The sequence below is a fragment of the Glandiceps talaboti genome, chromosome 15 (assembly GCF_964340395.1).
Source record: "Glandiceps talaboti chromosome 15, keGlaTala1.1, whole genome shotgun sequence".
Lineage (NCBI taxonomy): Eukaryota > Metazoa > Hemichordata > Enteropneusta > Spengelidae > Glandiceps > Glandiceps talaboti.
Genome location: NC_135563.1, coordinates 14,916,184 through 14,936,176, shown reverse-complemented (window position 1 = coordinate 14,936,176; position 19,993 = coordinate 14,916,184). Strand labels below are relative to the sequence as shown.

The window sequence follows — 19,993 nt, the reverse complement described above, 5'->3', positions numbered from 1 at the left end:
TGTACTTTGTAAAATGTGATAAAAGTGGGTATTTTATGTATCTAGGGTTATACTCATTATTTTTAAACTATGCACATATACTAGGTGCTATGATATGCACTATAAGATCAATTTGAGGAATCGACATGGTTCGGTGGTGGAACATTTCACCCTCTGCCACCCTTTTCTTTATTAAGACGTCTGTGTATAAATAGCACACACTGGAGTACATTTCAGAGCTGCGTGTGCCTGAGGTTCGTAGTCTGGGGATCGTTTTGTCAAAAAAAATATATTGTACAAGTGACATTTAAGTCATGCCATGCTTAGTTTTAGTACCTGAAGTTGTGAGAGAAAGAAATGGGCCAGTCTTCAAGCAATAATCACCATACCAACAGCCGAGGTAAGTAAAAATGTCGCCGATTTTGTCGAAATAACAAAGCAGTTTCGCTTACACCGCCTGAGTGGTCTGCTAGCTAGCCACGGGTCATATGTTATTGACATAGGTGTGGGCTATGGAATCAGCTGTTTAGTGAAGATGGTGGTACCAGACACTCATTGCCTACCTACAAAAATAAAACATTTTGAAAAACTATATCAGCAAAGACGAAATGTTTGACTCAAGATAGACTGCTGAAGTGTGGTGTATGAAAACTTAAACTAGTATGGCACACTGTTTTGGTCGAAAGTGACACAAATTATTACAAAGACACTCGCATACCGAACCTGAGTGACATGGGTTGACATTCCATTGTACGACAAGCTTTTCACTTTAAACCATAGTTTATTGTTTTGGAAAGAACGAAAAATATCTAATAAAAGAGTATATTTTAAATAGCCAGTGAGTGGTGTTTTGGTTGGTACTCGCGCATTGTTATTTTTATGGTATTCCGTAATCAAATTGAAATTGAGTGACTAAGTGTCATTGAGTACCGAAAACGTGTACACCGAATATAAACAAACCCGACCACACCTGGTGATGTTGTAGGGAAATCGGGCAGATTTTTAGCAGGATATGTTGACACTCATATTCAAAGCCTAACATATCCAAGTTATTGAAATCCATTGATTGAGAAAAGTTGACTGCAAATTACCAGGAAAATGGACCAAATGCTCTGGTGATTTTACGAGTCAAAACTGCCTAATGAAGTCAGCAGGGATTCAATGAGTGTGATTTGCCCTAACAAAAGATTCATCATTTGAACTAATCTGGCCTGCAGAAACATGTTGTCTGTGTTTAACATTTCCTAGCTGAATGTTTTGTCATTTACACATTTAATATGTACAGGATTTCACACATTTTCAAGACAAAAAACCCGCAAATTTTTTAGGTCTCTGGTAATTAAGTAATTATAGTTTTTGTATTACAATGAAGTTCTCCTTGAATGTAAATTCACAGCTCTTTAAATATTGCACCTACTGCTTTAGTATTACAAGTCTTTTGTTTCCATTGATGTTTCCTGAACTCTGAAATGTTGTGACATTAATCACAACACCTAAGTTAAATTCTAATGTAATTAATATAATTACTGTTCTGACAGGATGTATTATCCTGCAAACCCCCAGCTTCTGGATGCATTACAGAGGGAAATAGAACCCATCATACTCACAATAAGACAGGATGTTTAGTTTCCTTGGTATAACATGTAAAGCAGGACACTATGGATTCCAAATATGATAGAAGATAAAATTTATGACCCTGAGATTTTTTTTGAGTGGATTTCATAGACTAATTGCAGTATTCCCAAATGTGATCATAATTAGGGGTTCTTAACTCCCATACTGTTTTAAGTATGAAGGCTTGTAGTGCCCTTTACCATAATAACAACACATAATATAATATATGCATTAGAAGGCAAAAATGAGCAGTAGATCTAGGGAGTACATCAACTCATTCAGAAATGCCATCCCCCAAATGTTGCACCTCTTTGTACAACATACCAACTTGTTATTGGTAATGGCACAGTAAAACATTGTAACAGACATTTACTAACTGCTAAAGCAATGGTTGAATACCTTCCTGGACTGTGTTATTATATAAAACTATTTTAGGAGAGAATGAGTTTTATTGACTTTTGTGATAACAGACCACTAATTGTTTGTTAAAACTGAACAAACATTGGTAAATGTCAAAACAATGACAGTTTTACAAACAAGTCTCAGCTTCTTGTTGCCTCAAAAAGTAAACCCCAAGGGGAAAGAACTTACAATGTGTGGTCACATTAATCTGATTGTACTTGCACTGAAATATTGATTGATCTTTTTATAGGTGGATCAGGACGTGGTCAAAACAGACATGCTGCTGGGATAGTGACACCTCAAAGAAGTCTAAGTACACCTGGTAACACCTCCTCGCCATCCTCATTTAATACCCATGGACCATTGCAATTTCATCCAATACATGGTGGAAACATAGTACTATCTCCAGACTGCAAATCGGCACGCAGGAATGGCAGCTTCTGTAATGCCATTGCTTTTACCAACAGGCCAGTAAAATGCTCAGAAAAAGTGTGTATCAAATTTATAGACACCACTGCTAATTGGAGTGGAGTAATAAGATTTGGCTTTACAAATCGGAACCCTAGTGAACTTGGCGTCACAGCATTACCACGCTATGCCTGTCCTGATCTTACAAGTCGGCCAGGATTCTGGGCCAAGGCTCTTGGAGAGAGTTACGCAGAGAAGAACAATGTCTTGTGCTTTTGGGTGACGAGGCAGGGTGAAGTGGTATATACTGTGAACAATGATAATAAAGGTGTTTTCTTCAATGATGTTGATATTAGTGAACCGCTGTGGGGTTTGTTGGATATTTATGGTAACAGTGTGGAGGTTCGGTTAGTAGGTAGGTATATGTGACTGTCTTTGATTTTATCTGTTGTACGCCATGTGATAAGAGCTCAGGTAACAGCTGGATATTGAGATTAACCCCAAGCCATTTACAGGCTAAGCTTCTTTGCCTTTTGTAGGAAAGTGACAGTGCCACAGAAGATGGAATGACCTCTGGGCATCTAAAATTCACATACTGACACTGACAAGTATAAACTCACAATTACAATATAAGAATTTCTACTCCGCAGAGCCAATAATGTTTTGAAATTGAATCCTAATTTTTACTGATGTCACAACGAAACAAGATATCAGCCAGAATTTTGGATTTAATTTTGGAAAATTTTGGTCTCTCTGAGTAGATATTTTAATTCGTAACTGTGAACCCGGAGTCTATGTACATCCATTCTCATATAAGTTGAAGCTTTAATTACAATCATAACTTAGTCATAAAAATGTCAGGGAAAGTAATAAACATTTACTCATATGTTCTAAGACTTATATCCTTTAACATCAGAAAAACTTAAGATTTATGACATGGTACTAGAGTCTGTCTTGTTTTGTCTTCAGAACATGTTCTAGTGGCCCTTGGGTCAACAGTATAAGGGTACTTCATTAAAAATCTCTATCTTCACATGAAAGCAATGGGAGTGGCAAAGTTTCCCCTCCTGTGGTGGGGTTACATATCTTTCCGGTTGAAAACATCACTTGCATGAAGTCATGTTAATACTATGTGTGCTTGTACTTTGCGATATTTACAAATAACAAAGAAATCTTTGAGTTTGGAATTTTTCAGATGTTGCTATGTCTAGGCTTGTTTTGACATATTTATACATCGTTCTGGTTGCTAAATTATACTATGTCACACCGAGGTAGAATGGCTGCTCCCCTAACCAGTCAGTGTCAAAATTATAACAGATAGACATAGACAGTGGCAGGGGGAAACCTATCTACGAATCTTCATTGTATTCCACAAGTTGAAATATTTGAGTTTTGCAAAAAATTATTGAGAAATGTTCCCTCAAGAGTAAAGATTGGTTATTACTGTGTAGTACCAGTAGTAGTAATACTAATAATAGTGTATTGGTTGTGTGGTAGTAACTATAATAGTAGTAGTACTAGTAGTGCATGGTACTGGTAGATAACAATAGCAGTAATGGTTGAACAACAGTAGCATTGTGATTAGCCAAGTATGTAACCTTTGATGACTTCTACTTTGAGTTTCACAACCCAAATGAAACTCAACTAAGGTTATATCTTCATGGCAGGATAGTATTAGTCATGCATGTAGTAGACTGTCCGAAACACTAGTAGTGAAGTAGAGATTGTAGAAAACGTTGATAGGTATTGGGACTAGACTATAGTAATAGTACAGTAACCTAGTTGGTAATATTGGGTGAAGAAAATAGACTTCAGAGATGCGAAGTTATAACGTAATTACCATTTGACATGCCTCATCAAACTACTAGTTAGTCATTTAGTTTATGAAATACCAGTTAGTAATAGGAAGTATACGATATGTAATTCCTTAGTCTTCTGGCAATGTTTATTTTGTCAGGTAACAAGCCTTAAGTGTCAATATTTATAGAAGACATAAAATACCACTACATCCAAATGTAGATGATAACAGCCAGTACAAAGGGTGTATGTGTAGATAAGTGTCTGGTATGAAGAAATCTGATTGAAATTGTCCTTGGGAATATATAGCAGTGTTATCAAAATACACCAGTAGTGATCTCTGCCCTGAGAAATATGTCAACAGAAAAATTTGACCTCTGACATCATTATCTGTCAGTACAGCCAATGTAGAAGGTTTTGTAGGTCAAATTGAACAAGTAAGACGACCTGGGTGTCCTGAGAATAGAATGTTCATTTCTTCATTCATGACTAGTTTTGTATTTGGTTGGTCGATAAGGTTAAAGGGCCATGTTTCTATCCTGTGGTCATTGTATTAGTGTTGACAGTAGAGCAATAGCGATTACAAGATATCCTTGTTTTCTTAAGATATCCTTGTTTTCTTTTGGACTAATTTTTTCTAAAGTTCTGCCAAATAACTGTCTTTCACACCTTAATTTTAATTCCTAATATGAAGTGAGCGTTTTAACTCATGTTTTGTCAGTGAATTTATTAACCGTTCCTAGAGGATGGAAGCTGCTCATTTCACTTCAAATAAAGGTGTGTAGAAAGGGTTGTCTGTCAGACAGGAAAACTATATAGTAATCCGTGTTTCACAAACAGTACAGGTTTTCAGGAGATATGGATGGTTAAACCCATAATCTACCTTTTGTACTGTGTGGTTATGCGTTATTGTATGCCAAAGGGAAAAGGTACAACACCCCTCCTCCCCCCTAAAAAAAGAAAGAAATACAAATAGACCCCTATGGCTCAACAGGATTGGCTGAGGGCATTATGTTAAAGAGGATATGATATAGATACAAAAGGGGTGGGCGTGGGGGTTGTTATATGGAATTATTTGCAAAAATCCACAATTCTTTGTTAATTAGATTTGTGTAATTCTAGTTAAAGAATATAAACTGTAAAACAACATCAGCATGTACAGTTGAAGTGCAATGTTCGTAATGTTAAATGATACAAGTAATTGAAAGAAATCATGCATGTTTGTCATCGTTAAATGTAGCCAACATTTAGTTATTTACATGTATTACTTTAGACCTGCCCTAAGGTAATCAAGAATAAATCAAATCAATTTGTTGTTTGAGTAAACTCATCCTTGTTTTGCTCTGTGCAAAATGTACTGTACTTGTTAAGTCAATTTGTGGAAAAACTTTGTGGGGTGAAAAATTATGAATGAAGCGACAATATTGGCCACATGAGAAAGGGTAGGTTATCCAGGGAAGAAATTATTTCAGTGGTTTACTTACTTACTATATAACAATTTTGTAATCCCTGCTCACTTTTCACTGATACCCTTGAATGCACTTCAGTTTTTTGAGTGTGCTTCAATTTTTGTACTTTTCAAATACATATTTAAGTTATCGATTTCCGTAATGAAAACTCAAGCAGCATTGTCATGGCATGGTAAAGGAGAAATAACCCCTCACAGAATTATACATAAATTATTATTCTTTTTCTAATGTGTTGTTTGTAAACATTTATCAGTACACTACACAAATGTAGCAGGATGACTCACTCTCTGTAAATTATGACTGTACAGTATAATAGTGTACTTAATAGCATAGGGTACATATTTAGTTCTACATACCATCTACATACAATCAAATGTAAAAATAAGTTCAAGTGTTGCAGTTTCAAATATCCTTAAAGAGTTCATTTCCTCTCACTTTTAGTACAGCAGCTGTGCAATTCTCAGCATTTAACAATACTATTTTGTCAGAAATTGATGAATTTGTGTCTCTTTAAGTCCCGTACATGAAAAGAAAATGTTTCATTTGACTCATCCTTATCTGATTTAACGTGATTTAACGTGATTGCCATAGTTGTAAATTAACCATGGCAAGAAAGGGAAGAAAGCCTCAAAGGCTCATATAATCCCTTGTAGTGTTCATGTACTGGTCTAGTCTAATTTTAAAGTCCACAATAGTTTTGGCTTGGATGATGTGTTCTGGTAAATTGTTCCATTGAGATATGACACGCTGAGAGAAGAAATATTTCCTAGTATCCAGTCTAACTGTAGATTTAACAAGTTTTAGTGAGTGTCCTCTTGTCCTGCTGGTTTGGTGAAGTTTAAATAGTAGCTCATAGTCACTTTTATCAAATCCCTTGATTAAACGAAACACTTGAATAGTTCTGGGATACAAGAAGAACAGACCACACAAAATGACTTTGCTATCGTAAATGCACATAATTGCACTGATCTGAAATGTTATTGCAATTTTTGTTTAAAATCAAATAGTTTTATTCATCATTGCCTGAATAGTTTTAAGGCGTAAGATCCCCAAATAAGACGGAAAGATGGAAAGTAACACAATTGTTAGTAGAATTAGTCTAGTAAAGCCTTCATCTGGGAAACACAGTGGATACAAAGTAATAATACTAACATATTCTCACATAATGAAAGCAATTATCAGTCGACAGAACTATTCTAAAGCTGATTTACAGATTTCAATTTGAAAGGAAAATCTCTTTCAATGCTGTTCTCTTACTAAATTCAGTTTGACAGGACTAGAATAACTTTAAATACCCCATACAAATAATTAATTTTGTCAAGAAAGATTTGTATTTTCTTATCACAAAGCAAACCAAGTTTGAGAAAGAAAAGTACTTTGTATACTATATCACGTAGAGAGGGGTCAATGTGTCAGAATTGATTTATATGGCTTCAGTGGCATTGACCCTTGGAGTATTATTGTAAAATCCATGAGTGATAGATGGAGTCCTGCATCTATTTATCTGCTTTGCCCAAGGGATGTGTGAAGTACCTATTGTTATTATAGTGAAGAGTCACAACTGACACAGTTGAGTTACTAACTGTAAACAATAGTGGACTTGTAGTTGTTTCATCATTTGTAATTAGTACATGCATCTACAAAGCTGTACTGGTCATTGTTTCATGTTTGACAAGTCAGACATGTTCTGACATGCATCTCAAATCTGTAGTATTTGCACTTTACAACTATTCAGTGTGCATGACTCAGGTGTCGTCTGCTAGCTTAGTAGCTATCATTTGGCCTTCAAATCAAACCTGTCATGCTCTACTATGTTTTTGAACCAAATTAAAATATTCACTTGTTTCCAATAAGAGGACTTTACCTACGTTCACATGTAGATGCATCATGCAACCAACCATGACATTTCTGAACCATGCAATTTTGTAAGGTAAATTTTATGTTGTACAATTTTGCAAAATGGTTGCAAACACATCCGGACTTCATTATCTATGCTATCTACACATACAGGCACAACAAGCTACAGTAAGGCTATGTGTGAAATTAAATAGTACAGAATCTGGTAATACAAATATATTTGGTTATAGCAGGAAAGTGTGTGGGTATGTATGAGACATCATCCCATGACATTGATTCAATTTCATATCAGACAGTGTTCTATTTATATATCCTCCTATTGTCTGCCATGGCGGAGATTAGATAGTACTTTTACTGTAATATCCAAAGTGGTCAGTTGATACGTAGGCACATTTTTTAAGATAAGAAATACATAGTAATTTGCAGAATTAATATTCTAAATAATGCAAAGCTAGGGTGACGGAACATATTATCGATGGGACAGCTGGTATGTAAATTATGCATTAAAAGGTGATAAGCGATCGTAACGAAAATTAAATCTCTGCTACTGATAGCATTGGTATAATTCTATATGAAAATATACTTCATATGAAAATACTGTGTGGGTGGCTGACTGGCTAGAAAAGCCACAGTGATTTTCATTAGCTGTGCACTGCAGTGCATGCAGTGCATCTGTTGAAGGTTTAACATTCTCCGTTTCATAGTCATGCATTCTTTGGATGCAGAGTAGAGCAACATATAGTGGAGACGGAAATAATACTTAATGTACACTTTATGAGAGAAGTCAACATTTTACATTACTGTTAAACGTATTTCGGAAATTGAACCCTTTATTGTTGAAGTAGTATCTTTGGAGACATAATAGTAAACACTTTGTTGGTAATCTCAGCCCCTGGCGAAAAGCTTTATTAGTAGTTTCAACATGTTGCATAAAGCTTAGCAAGGTGTGTAGAGACTGGCATGTAAACCAGGAATACACATTCTGTGTACACACTAATCTTACCTCTGTTCAACTATGCAAACAGTTGCAAGTGGTTTCATCTCAAATTAAACAGTAAGATTGTGTTTCTGTATTTTGATAGTGTCTCAAGGTGATGCAAAATGACCTGAAGTAAATACCAAGAGTGGTTTGAAAATAAAGCTGCAATTTTTTTTTAATGATTATGTATGTACATTTTGTATTTTGAATGTTTGCGACATGAAAACCAATCTTTGCATGAGAAATCTGGTAGTAGCTACATACACATTTTATGATGCCCCGTGCATGTCATTTCATCTTATAGCAGTGGAAATGTTGTCTACTGTATTTGTTTCTGCAGACAAGTTGAATTTATTTGAAGATAGGAAATATAGTGTTGTTATGCAAACAAAATATAACATGTAAATGTGAAATAATTGTGTATCTGCAATCAGTATGAGAAATGACATGACAATTGGAAATACATTTTCATTGAAGACACACACAAGTCGACAACCATAAAGCTAGTTGCACACTTGCATACTGTACACCAGGAAATTTTCGCAAGAGACTTATTTTCACTAATTTCGCTGGATAACAAATATGCAGTAGTGACTAAAATGCCTTCTTTTACATGAACACAATGTACCAGTCTGCTAAGTAGTAAAAATTAGTCTTTGACAACTAGCTGAAGACTGTAAAATCACAAAATTTTCTAGTGGTGAAAATATCTAGGTTTACAGTATTATGAACATGTTATGTACATTACCATGCACATGTATTTGCACCCACAGACATTATATATGTCTGTCATTGATTTCAGATATGATTATGTATTTTATATGTTTGTACTCATTCATAGCACAGATTTATTGGTCTCACAGAGGTGTTATTAATGTTTCATTACTAGATAATTCTCCCACCGAGTTGACAAATCTAATGCCATTCAATACCAGTTAAGATAGATTGTATGACCAACAGCTGGGTTTGGAAGCCGTGAAGAATGCCCCAAGTAATAGACTATGAATCAGGACATGTCCTCAAGATCAGCGTGGTCATCTTCCTACCAATCATTGTATGTTTCCGTAGAAATGTGAAATTCTCCAATTACTAGAAATTATATGTCTTTTAAAGTGCAATATCTGTGAATCCACCCTTTAGTAGTTGTTGGGATCAAAATAACTTCTAGTTAGCATAAATTTCAAGCCAAGAGATTGAGCTGATATCATCTCATGTTTCTTTTTTTCTTTGCTTTTCTCCAGATCCTCCTGAAGTTGTGAGTGAAGTAAGACCTAGTATTTCAGAAACTGGTGATGCAACCACCTCAATTATGCCCAGATTGTCTAATTTAGACATGGACTCTGACAGCTCACATAGCAGTATCAGTTCTTTTCTGCTAGCCCATGAGAGTTATATCAACAACAGAGAAGGAAACACGGCGCCTGCAATCCCAGGATTACAGTCTTTGCCTTTCCATGAATGCTGCGGAATCAATGTGGTGCTTAATCCTAGTAGGACTCAAGCTAGGAGAATAGATGGTGAATTTCAAAACAGTGTTGTCTTCCTCAATCGTCCGATCCATGTTGGTGAACTTGTACTTGTTGAAGTCTTAGAGACTACAGCCAGGTATCTTGGCTGTTTGGCATTCGGTGTGACATCGTGCGACCCTGCTGTCATACCGCCTGCAACTTTACCTGATGATTCAGAGGACTTTTATGACAGATCAGAATACTGGGCTCTCAGTAAGGAAATTTCATTACCAGATGTTGGAGACCAGCTCAGTTTTGTGATAAACTCTGAAGGGGAAGTTCACTACCATGAAAATGGTGTACATCAGAGAGTTCTTATGCATGTGGATGCCACCCAGCCACTGTGGTTTCTATTTGAACTTTATGGAAGTACACAGAAAATCAAAAGTCTTGGTAGGTATAATAATATTGATCACACTTGAAATGTTTGTCAAAGTACTGCATGTTCTCAATGACCTACCCCAAATACTTCACTCTCAGACTTGATAATGTCGTTCATCATCTGTCAAGCCAGTATGTCAATTCAGATAGCCAAGTCTGTGGGTTATACTATCAAGTCAGTATGTCAAGTCACATAGCCAAGTCTCTGGGTTATACTATCAAACCTGTATGTCAAGTCAGATAGCTAAATCTCTGGGCTATACTGTCAAGCCAGTATGTCAAGTCAGATAGCCAAGTCGCTAGGCTATGCATGTACTGTCAAGCCGGTATGTTTAGTCAGATACCCAAGTCTCAGGGTTATCATTGGCCATGCAAGAATATGGGGTCTGATCTGCCAACATGGACATGATTCCCTATGTTCAACTACCCAGTAACACAAAAGACGAAAGCAAGAACTCAAACCTGTAACCCATGTTCTATTGTATACTACTCGTGACCCTCATACTGTAGGATGGCAAAGCATGGGTCCCAGTTGTAACAAGTCCTCAGATCTACGTTAGAAAGGTTACTGAACAAAAGCCGAGGATGACAGTACGTCTGTCGCATAAATACTCTTGAAGTAAGCACCCTTGATGTGCAACTTAGGAGCACCTTAGGTGCAATATGACTTTCAGCCACCTAATCAAAAGAAAGCCTGACAGTCTAGCTGCTAAACTAGGGTCCCAGCTATAAATACTCACATTTTCTTACACACATTGAAATGGAGAACCTTTGTTAAATATCCTAACAAAATTTTACCTACACATTGCTCTCATTCTCAATAATTTGGTGTGAGATGAATATTGCAGTTTGTTTGCGAACTTTTCTTTTCTCTTTCTGCAGTGTTATCATGCCACACCTAAAACCATTAGTAGAAAGATTGCTATTCCTAATGAATAATAAATGGAGACACAGCTAAATATATATACGGCTGATATCGTCTTCTTTTGTATGTACTTTTGCACAAACACCTACTTTCTAATGAAACATAAAATATTTAAGAATTTCATCTGCTGCCTGGTATCAGTATCGCAACACACATAGAATTGTGAAGATAAGGCCAAATAAAAAAATTTGTTTGGTTCCGGTTACCCGACCCCCACTTAGTTTTTCACGCAGACCCTAAACTTTTTTGTTAAGTATTCGAGAAAAATAATAATAAAATCTTGAAAAATGTGACGTCTCGCAAGAAGTAGTGGGTGCGTGGGGAAACTGGCATCAACTTAAAAAGACAATGTAAAACTATTCTTCCAATCTGTAATGGCTGTACATCTGATAGGAAGAAATAAATAACACAGAGACCATTTGGAAAACAATAGAAAACCTGAACTAGACACTCATGATCACACGTGAAAAAAAACACAATTTTTTTACACTTAAGTATAACACATTTTATTAGTGTAATACTTAGACATAGCTGATAAAATTTGAAAAAAAACCCATCATTCCTGGTATCATTATACAAGACAAGATACTTTATACCATACACTAGCCAAGTTATTATATTTGAACAGAAAATATGAATTGTATACTCTGACTGTTTAAAGTCACGGTAACCTGTGTCTGTGTCAGTGATTCTAAGGCGCCGGAAAATACTCATAACCTAAGGATTTGTCACTACTCATCTAGCAACACATAGTTACAAGGCCTTGTTAATTAACAGTCACTCAAATTTCCTTTCCTTTTTCATGAACTATTCAGTCTTTCAGTCTAAGACTGACGACAAAGCCAGACAATTATGAAATCTTTGTATTAATAGAGTACTGTAAAAGCATCAATTTTATCCGTTGGTTTTTAATTATACTAATCTGCTGATTGTTCAAATTCACTCAATTATTCTACAATGAATATTCAATTTGCAATTATTGATTGCTTGAATAAATAAATTTAGAATAGATTTTATTACACCAAATCCTTGAATAGGAATATTGTATAAGTGTTAATTTTATCCACCGGTTTTAAAATTATACTAATTTTTGCTGATTGTTCAAATTCATGCAGTTGTACTGCAATGAATATTCAATTCCGTAGTCTATTTCATGTTTGAATAGCATGATGTACAGTACTGTTTAAGTTAAACCACTCACTTTTCATCACAGTGCAAATGAAAGAATTGTTAATGTAATAATACTGCATGGTATTCAGTGGAGAGATCTCGCAACCTTTTCATTTGATTAATACAACTGGCTAGGATCCGATTTTCAAAACTACTCAGATATAAGTGACTTACTTGTAATGTTTGTAACAGGGGACTAGGAGAGTCCTTTGGTTATGATTGTAATGATTGTTTGTGATTGAAAACATGCAGCAGATACTTTGTCAAATTTATGGCAAGGATCTTGTGTGATATATGTCTGTGTATGTAATTCATTCATTCATTCATTCTTATAGAAATGAACCAATGGCCATACATAAACACATATGCTAGTATTGTGCATATATGTACGTACGTACATACGCACATACATACATACTACATACACATACATACACACATACACACACACATATACACACGTACATATGTACGTACATACATACATACATACATACATACACATACATACATGAATGTATGCTTGCGCATGTTCGATTGCACAGACTCATGCATACATACATACATACATACAAACATACATACATGCATACATACATACACACATACATACATACATACACACACATACATACATACATACATACATACATACTTACATGATAAATACATACACACATACATACATACATACATACATACATACATACATACATACATATATACATGTACACAGTGACAGATACCCCATACAGACACACAAATATGCAAATTATGAAAGAGCAGTCTGCATTGCTATTTAATTGTGTCTGCCACTTATCCGTACATATCATACATGCAGATGATAATGGAATTATATTTTTAGCTTCCTGTTAAAAGATCAGCTTACAGTAGAATAATGGCTGTAGCGTTGTCAATAATACTTACATGCACTGTACTAGTGTAGTATATAATGTAATAAAGATGTTGTATTGTTTGTGATACAGGAAAATATTAAATTATATAAATTTACTAAGTACCTTCATATTATTATTGCCTGGGGTCTTATGAATTAGCGATTGCAGAATTTTTATGCATATTTTTCTTTTTCTCTATCTTCTTACATTGTAATAATTATACCATAGTAATGCATACATTCAGCGTAGATGTTATTGTTGTTATTCACTTTATTTTTATTTGAGAATAATTTTAGTTTGACAGGCCAATCTTCCAATTATTCAAGAGTAAAAATATACAACACCAAAAAGCATCAGTGGGATATATGTGTATAGTCTATTCCCCCCCCCCCCCCCCCCCCCCCCCCCCATATTAGAAGGTTCTATCTTTCTCGGGGCAAGATAAACTTTGAAAAGAAAAAAATGGTAAATAAATAACCATAGTGTATTGGCTAGTTGATGGGGCCTTATATAGCTGCTTAAATTACCTTACACATCACATGATCAAATACAAACTTTTCATAGGAACATTGTAATATTTATCAATAGCAAGACAGAAAAGTTGTGTAACTCATCATATTCTGGTCATCAAGAAGTGAAAATATTCTATTTTTGACTAAAAAGGAATGCCTATTTAAGGAATGCCTAAACCGATTCAAATGGAATTGATTAAAAAACCAATTCAAACTGAATTGATTCAGTTAAATTGTTTCAAAACCAATTTCTGTCATCATGAGAAAACTAAGCAATGGATTTGAATCAATAAATCAGTTCAAAACTGATTTAGTGCATTTGGGCACAGAACCAACTCTTATTTGATTTTGAACCAAATCAAAATTCTACATTGAGACATGGCTGTAGTTTGATGTATCAACATTACATCTTTGGTCTGTAAAATCAATTGATAAACTGTCTGTAAAGATGAAATACCAGTGTTATGAGATAGCAATGCTTACAATAGCTATCTGATAGATAACGTATCACCTGAGTCCTCAGTATGACAGTCTCTGAGTCAGTGACACAAGTTGCCACAGGTCACTGGAACTTACCAAGCCTAGTAGAAATAGCTAAAATGCAGCATGGTAATACTGAGACACAATATGAACAAATTAGTAGTATAGTCAAGTGTGATTACGTGTTGTAGATTTTGACAACACAGAAAAGCACTTTGTGGAAAATGTTTCAAAATGTGAGCATTGTTATTTAATACTGACTGTACTTGTGTTACTGAGTATATGTAGTATAATCAGTGTCTAGCCACAGAGTTGGTTTACTACTGATCTCTTGAAGGTCTGATTGTGTTCTTGTTGTACAACAAGCAGCCCAGGGACTTAGCTATCTGGCTTGACATACTGGCTTGTACAGTATAGCCCAGAGACTTGGCTATCTGACTTGACATACTGGCGTGTATGTAGTATAGCCCAGGGACTTGGCTATCTGGCCTGTACAGTATAGCCCAGAGACTTGGCTATCTGACTTGACATACTGGCTTGTACAGTATAGCCCAGAGACTTGGCTTTCTGACTTGACATACTGGCGTACATGTATATGTAGTATAGCCCAGAGAGTTGGCTATCTGACTTGACATACTGGCCTGTACAGTATAGCCCAGAGACTTGGCTATCTGACTTGACATACTGGCTTGTACAGTATCGCCCAGAGAGTTGGCTATCTGGCTTGACATACTGGCTTGTACAGTATTGCCCAGAGAGTTGGCTATCTGGCTTGACATACTGGCTTGTACAGTATCGCCCAGAGAGTTAGCTATCTGGCTTGACATACTGGCTTGTACAGTATCGCCCAGAGAGTTGGCTATCTGGCTTGACATACTGGCTTGTACAGTATTGCCCAGAGAGTTGGCTATCTGGCTTGACAGTGCTGTTGGACCCAGTATCCAGTATTGTCTTTATTTGTAAATAAATAACCATAGCATATAGGCTAGTTGATGGGGACTTATATAGCTGCATAAATTACCTTACACATCACATGATCATATACATTTTGAAATCATGTGAATACTGCACTTGTTTGATACTTTCCCATTAACCAAACTTCTGAGAAGTGTAATGTACCCACACCTGTAGATCCTCAATATTTCCTAGCCCATCGTCACAATTACAACTTAGAATTAGTCCCTTTAGAGGAACCACTGATATTCAGGATCATACAAGGTTATTTCATGAAGGAATGGAAGTCACACTGCGTTGTTGTTGTTTATTAAAGTGTCCTATTTAGACTTATTACATAATAAACAGTTCTTAGTACAGTATATGAAGAAAGAACCACATCCCACATGATTAAAGCATTGACAATAATATGTTTGTTTTGAATTCAGGTGTTGTACCAGTGAGCTCCACAGTGAGGGCCAACTCACAGAACATGGCCACCAGTTCATTAGCTGGTTTTCATGACATGAGTCCCCATCAACCAAGGAGAACTGCTTTATCCAGGGATGAGGAGGAGTATTTACAGTTTAACTCAACTCCAGAATCCGGCTTTGGTGCTAGCAGCTCTACAACTACCACTCCAAGTGGAGAGACCAGAAACAAAGAAGAATGTGTTATTTGTTACGACAGGCATGTTGATACCGTCATTTACACATGTGGGCATATGTGCTTGTGTTATTTCTGTGGCGTCAAGCTCAAACAGCAAGTTGGGGCAGTGTGTCCTATTTGTCGAGCTGTTGTCAGAGACGTTATCAAAACGTACAAGTCATAGCCATATTCTGCCAGATCTTGATAGCATTTTGTTTGTGTGACTTGATGACTTGACATCAGAGGTGAATCTCAGGAGTTTTTGCATCTACATCTAGTGTATTATATTAATTCAGCAGTCACAGTGCATTTTGTTACCTTTTCAGTGCTGATGTCATCTAGAACGATGAAAGATAGAAAATACACTCACTGCAAGTGTGATTTTGATATCAGTACAAGTTACAGCCAATGCAAGTAATCTGTTGCCATTTGATGGTTAACCGTATTTTTAGGGAATCACATTCAGCTTTGACTAGAATCAACAAAAACTGTGATGAGTAATCTCTCTTCATATAAAATAGTGGAATTAATGAAACCATGATACAACAGTGGAAACCAAGGTTTCAGCTAACTACGATAACCACAAACTAAAACTAGTGTTGACACATACATGTATTGATAATTGAATGGACTTGGTTTAATCATACTCACAGTATGGTGTCATGTTTGTTGACTTCCATGATTTTGCAGTGCAAATTTTTTTGGACTTCCAATCTTTACTCTCGTGATTACAGGGCGTTTATATTTGCACTACAGAGGCACTGCTACCACCAACTTGTGCAGTCTACCACATTGAACAACAACAATAGTTTTAGTTTATGTCTATCTTAGTAAGCCGAAACCTTGCTTGCCAGTGTAGTAAGTGGTCACAACTTTATCAATGTTGTAATACAGGGTGTCAATTCAAACATTTCAGATTTGTTTAAAGTAACTCATGCAAGTATCAGGCATGAATCACAATTTTTGTTGATTGTCTTCATCTTAATGTTGCTTTCTTAAAATATGTGATCAACAAACAACAACTGATGTGTTGCAGTGGCTATATGTAATTGATACTGACTCAATCAGTTGAAAGATATCGACACAAAGCAGAGGTTTTCAAATCAGCAATGAATCCATATTTTTGTTTCTTTGTTATGATTTGTCATCAGATGGGAATCCCGTACCTATTTGGACGATCAGCATACATATGCTCTTAGCATATAAGAAAAGTATCATTTATTTCTCTCCACGATGTTTTATTTAGTCTTTAAATCATCAGAAGATGGGCCTTTCCATATTCGAGAGACAGATATTTTGACAAGTGTAAATCATTGTTTATATTAGTAGTAGTGAAGTTACCTTATTGGAATCTAATTTTTGAAGTGAGCTTTCATCTAAATCATTCAGACATTATCAGTGTAATGATTTTACGCCATGATTTGGTCAAGTGACCTCCTAGTGGAATCACCTGACAGTAGACCAAACGGCATAACATCATTACACTGATGACGTCTGAGTGATTCGGATAAAAGCTACGTAGTCACTTTAAACACAAGATTCCAATAATGTAACTTTACTACTACATGTACTACTATAAATAATGGAATCAAGTATCAATTTCTATTTCTGCCATTGTCTATGTTTGTTTATGATACCATATACCACTTCGAAGTACAAGACAGTGCCAATCACTGAAAGGAAAAGCTTAAACAGTATATAAAAACCTTGATTTTTCACGGTCTTGCAGTCATGTTTCTGTTTTCAAAATTAAAATTGAAAGTACTGGCCTAAGACGATATAGGTGAATATGTCATGTCGATAGTCTGTAAGATACGGTGTGTCATACTAATCACCACTCACCAACGATGGCCATAACTCTACAATTTATCAGCATTGTGGAAATCTATCTTTTTTACTGGTATCCCATTTCATTTTCATTACCTATTGCATTAGAATGTTCATGTTTTGTGTTGCAGAGCTTTATGATATAAAGAGAGAGAAAGATAATTCTGATCAAGATTCAAACTCCTTATTGTACACACCAAAATAGATCATGAAACCGACAAAACATACGGTCCAAATTACAAATTGTCATCCCAGCATGATCATTTCCAAGAATTCATACAGAGCTTAAACAAATATATTTGGCTGGCCAGTATTGTAGTTACCTGTTTTGCTCTTGAAGGTGAAAATGGCTGACTTGAGTACCTGTGTACATTGTATGCTAAGTTTAAATTTACTTGCCAAAGTCGTGGTTTTGCTTTGCTTGATAAATCACAGGGTTTTTATATTGTTAGAAAGAGAGGCTTAAAAATGCAAAGAAAGCAGAAATAAGTCCAAAGTACATGAATTAACACTTGGATGTTGTAGTCCGAATCGCTTGTACATAGATTCTGAATGTCATGTTATTGCTGCTTAACTAAAGCTTGTATGAAGAGTTAGAAAGCAAATAATGCTGAAAAGTAAAGTCTGGAGTTAACATGCAAATCCATCATTATACATGTATATTAACTGTGCTTTTTGTTAGTGAATTCCCTTGGTTTCAAAATCAGCAAAGCTTATGAAAAAACTTTATAAGTAACAGATTTTTTAATGGTACAATGTTTGTGCAGAGCTTGTAAATAATGAAGTTGTTTAACAATTTCTGTCATGAATTTCTTGTGCATGAGACATTAATATAAAGCCATGCAGTGAGAATGAAACATGCAACAAAAATGATGTAAAAACCATGCAGATGAGAGGTGCATGATAAATTATGAATGTGACCTGTATTCATTTATCCTAGCCATGTTCAATGCAATGTATTCTCAAATGTGAATCTGAACTTTGTCGACCAATTTCTACCTTTCAAAGAGATGAAAAAGTTGTTAAAATAATATTATGGGTTTGTACCTGTAGTAATGAGGGAATTAATTACAGCTTTGATAGCTGGGTAGAGTGCCAAAGCATTTACTACAGAATCAATAAACTAAATTGCATTTGATAACAATTGTTGCTATATTATGTAGACTTGGGAATCAATACCAGTCTGAGTACATGGGTATCGTCCTTTTTGCACTTTGCAATCCAGGGGCCATAATTGCAGTGTCTTACAGCATTATAGTGTAACTTGAATATACCTCTGTGTTATGTAAACAGTGTTTATGTTATGCGAATTCAATTCTAATCCACACTCATCCCTCCCCGATAAAACGCAAAACCAAGTATTTGAAGCCCATAGGAAACAGCAGATTTCACTTCCTCAGTTGTCATTGGTCTAAAATACTGGTAAAATGTTCATGTTATTTCCGTGAATGTGTTGGGAAGTGAAAGTTTGCACAGATCACAGTGAAATTGAAATTGGAAGCTTTATGAAATCTATACAACCTACTGGGCTTTATGATTTCCGTGTAGTTAATTTTTATAACTTTTACAATGATAGGATTTATAATGCCTAGTAGATTGTCTTGAGTCAAGGTTTTACAATGATTTGATTTCTGTGGATTGACTGTCACCTGTGGTATGACTGTACAGGTGAAAAGAATCAAATCTGAACTGTGAGTCATTTCCAGACCGATCTTACATATTTTGGAAAACATGAATCTTGAATAAAATTATGGCTAATCTGATAAAAGACATGTCTATTTTCTGAAGTAATTTTTAACATGAAAACTGGTTCCTGTTACTTACTCTGCAACCATTGTAAAAAAGGGTCCAAGATTATGGATATCTGGATTAAAATTTATTCCATGTGAAATGTTTGGAAAGGATGAAGTATACCACAGTACCCAATGAATCAAGCCCTCACTTTCAGTCGAAAATCAGAAGTGTACCCCTAGTGGTGAAAAATGTACAATCTTTTGTCTTTGTCAATAAGCATAGTAATATTGTACACTGTACCTCAGAATATACTTTTTCATCTCAAATGCAATATGAGTTGGAGATCCTACCTCATGCATGTCACAGATTGCTAATTTATTTGCCAAAAAGGCCACCTAAGTTACAGATCTGATTATCTGACCACAAGGTTAGTTCCCGATTCTTGTAATCAATCATTGACAACTCCCCTTATTT

General features: G+C 35.6%; 1 protein-coding gene across 1 annotated transcript; it reads left to right on the top strand.

Annotated features, from left to right (window-relative positions):
* The first annotated feature begins 214 nt into the window (after window positions 1-214).
* On the top strand, window positions 215-19,530 carry LOC144446422 (E3 ubiquitin-protein ligase NEURL1-like). Its single transcript, XM_078136180.1, has 4 exons — window positions 215-379; window positions 2,246-2,818; window positions 9,747-10,406; window positions 15,760-19,530. Exons 1-4 carry the CDS (start codon window positions 337-339, stop codon window positions 16,140-16,142), a joined length of 1,659 nt encoding a protein of 552 aa, XP_077992306.1. The 5' UTR covers window positions 215-336; the 3' UTR covers window positions 16,143-19,530.
* The last annotated feature ends 463 nt before the right edge of the window (window positions 19,531-19,993 follow it).

Bases quoted from the DNA above. Each gene is read 5' to 3' on its own strand.
- LOC144446422 (XM_078136180.1), top strand. From the start codon at position 337: ATGGGCCAGTCTTCAAGCAATAATCACCATACCAACAGCCGAG. The intron at 2,819-9,746 runs GTAGGTATATGT...GCTTTTCTCCAG, and splicing joins TGTGGAGGTTCGGTTAGTAG to ATCCTCCTGAAGTTGTGAGT. The intron at 10,407-15,759 runs GTAGGTATAATA...TTTTGAATTCAG, and splicing joins ACAGAAAATCAAAAGTCTTG to GTGTTGTACCAGTGAGCTCC.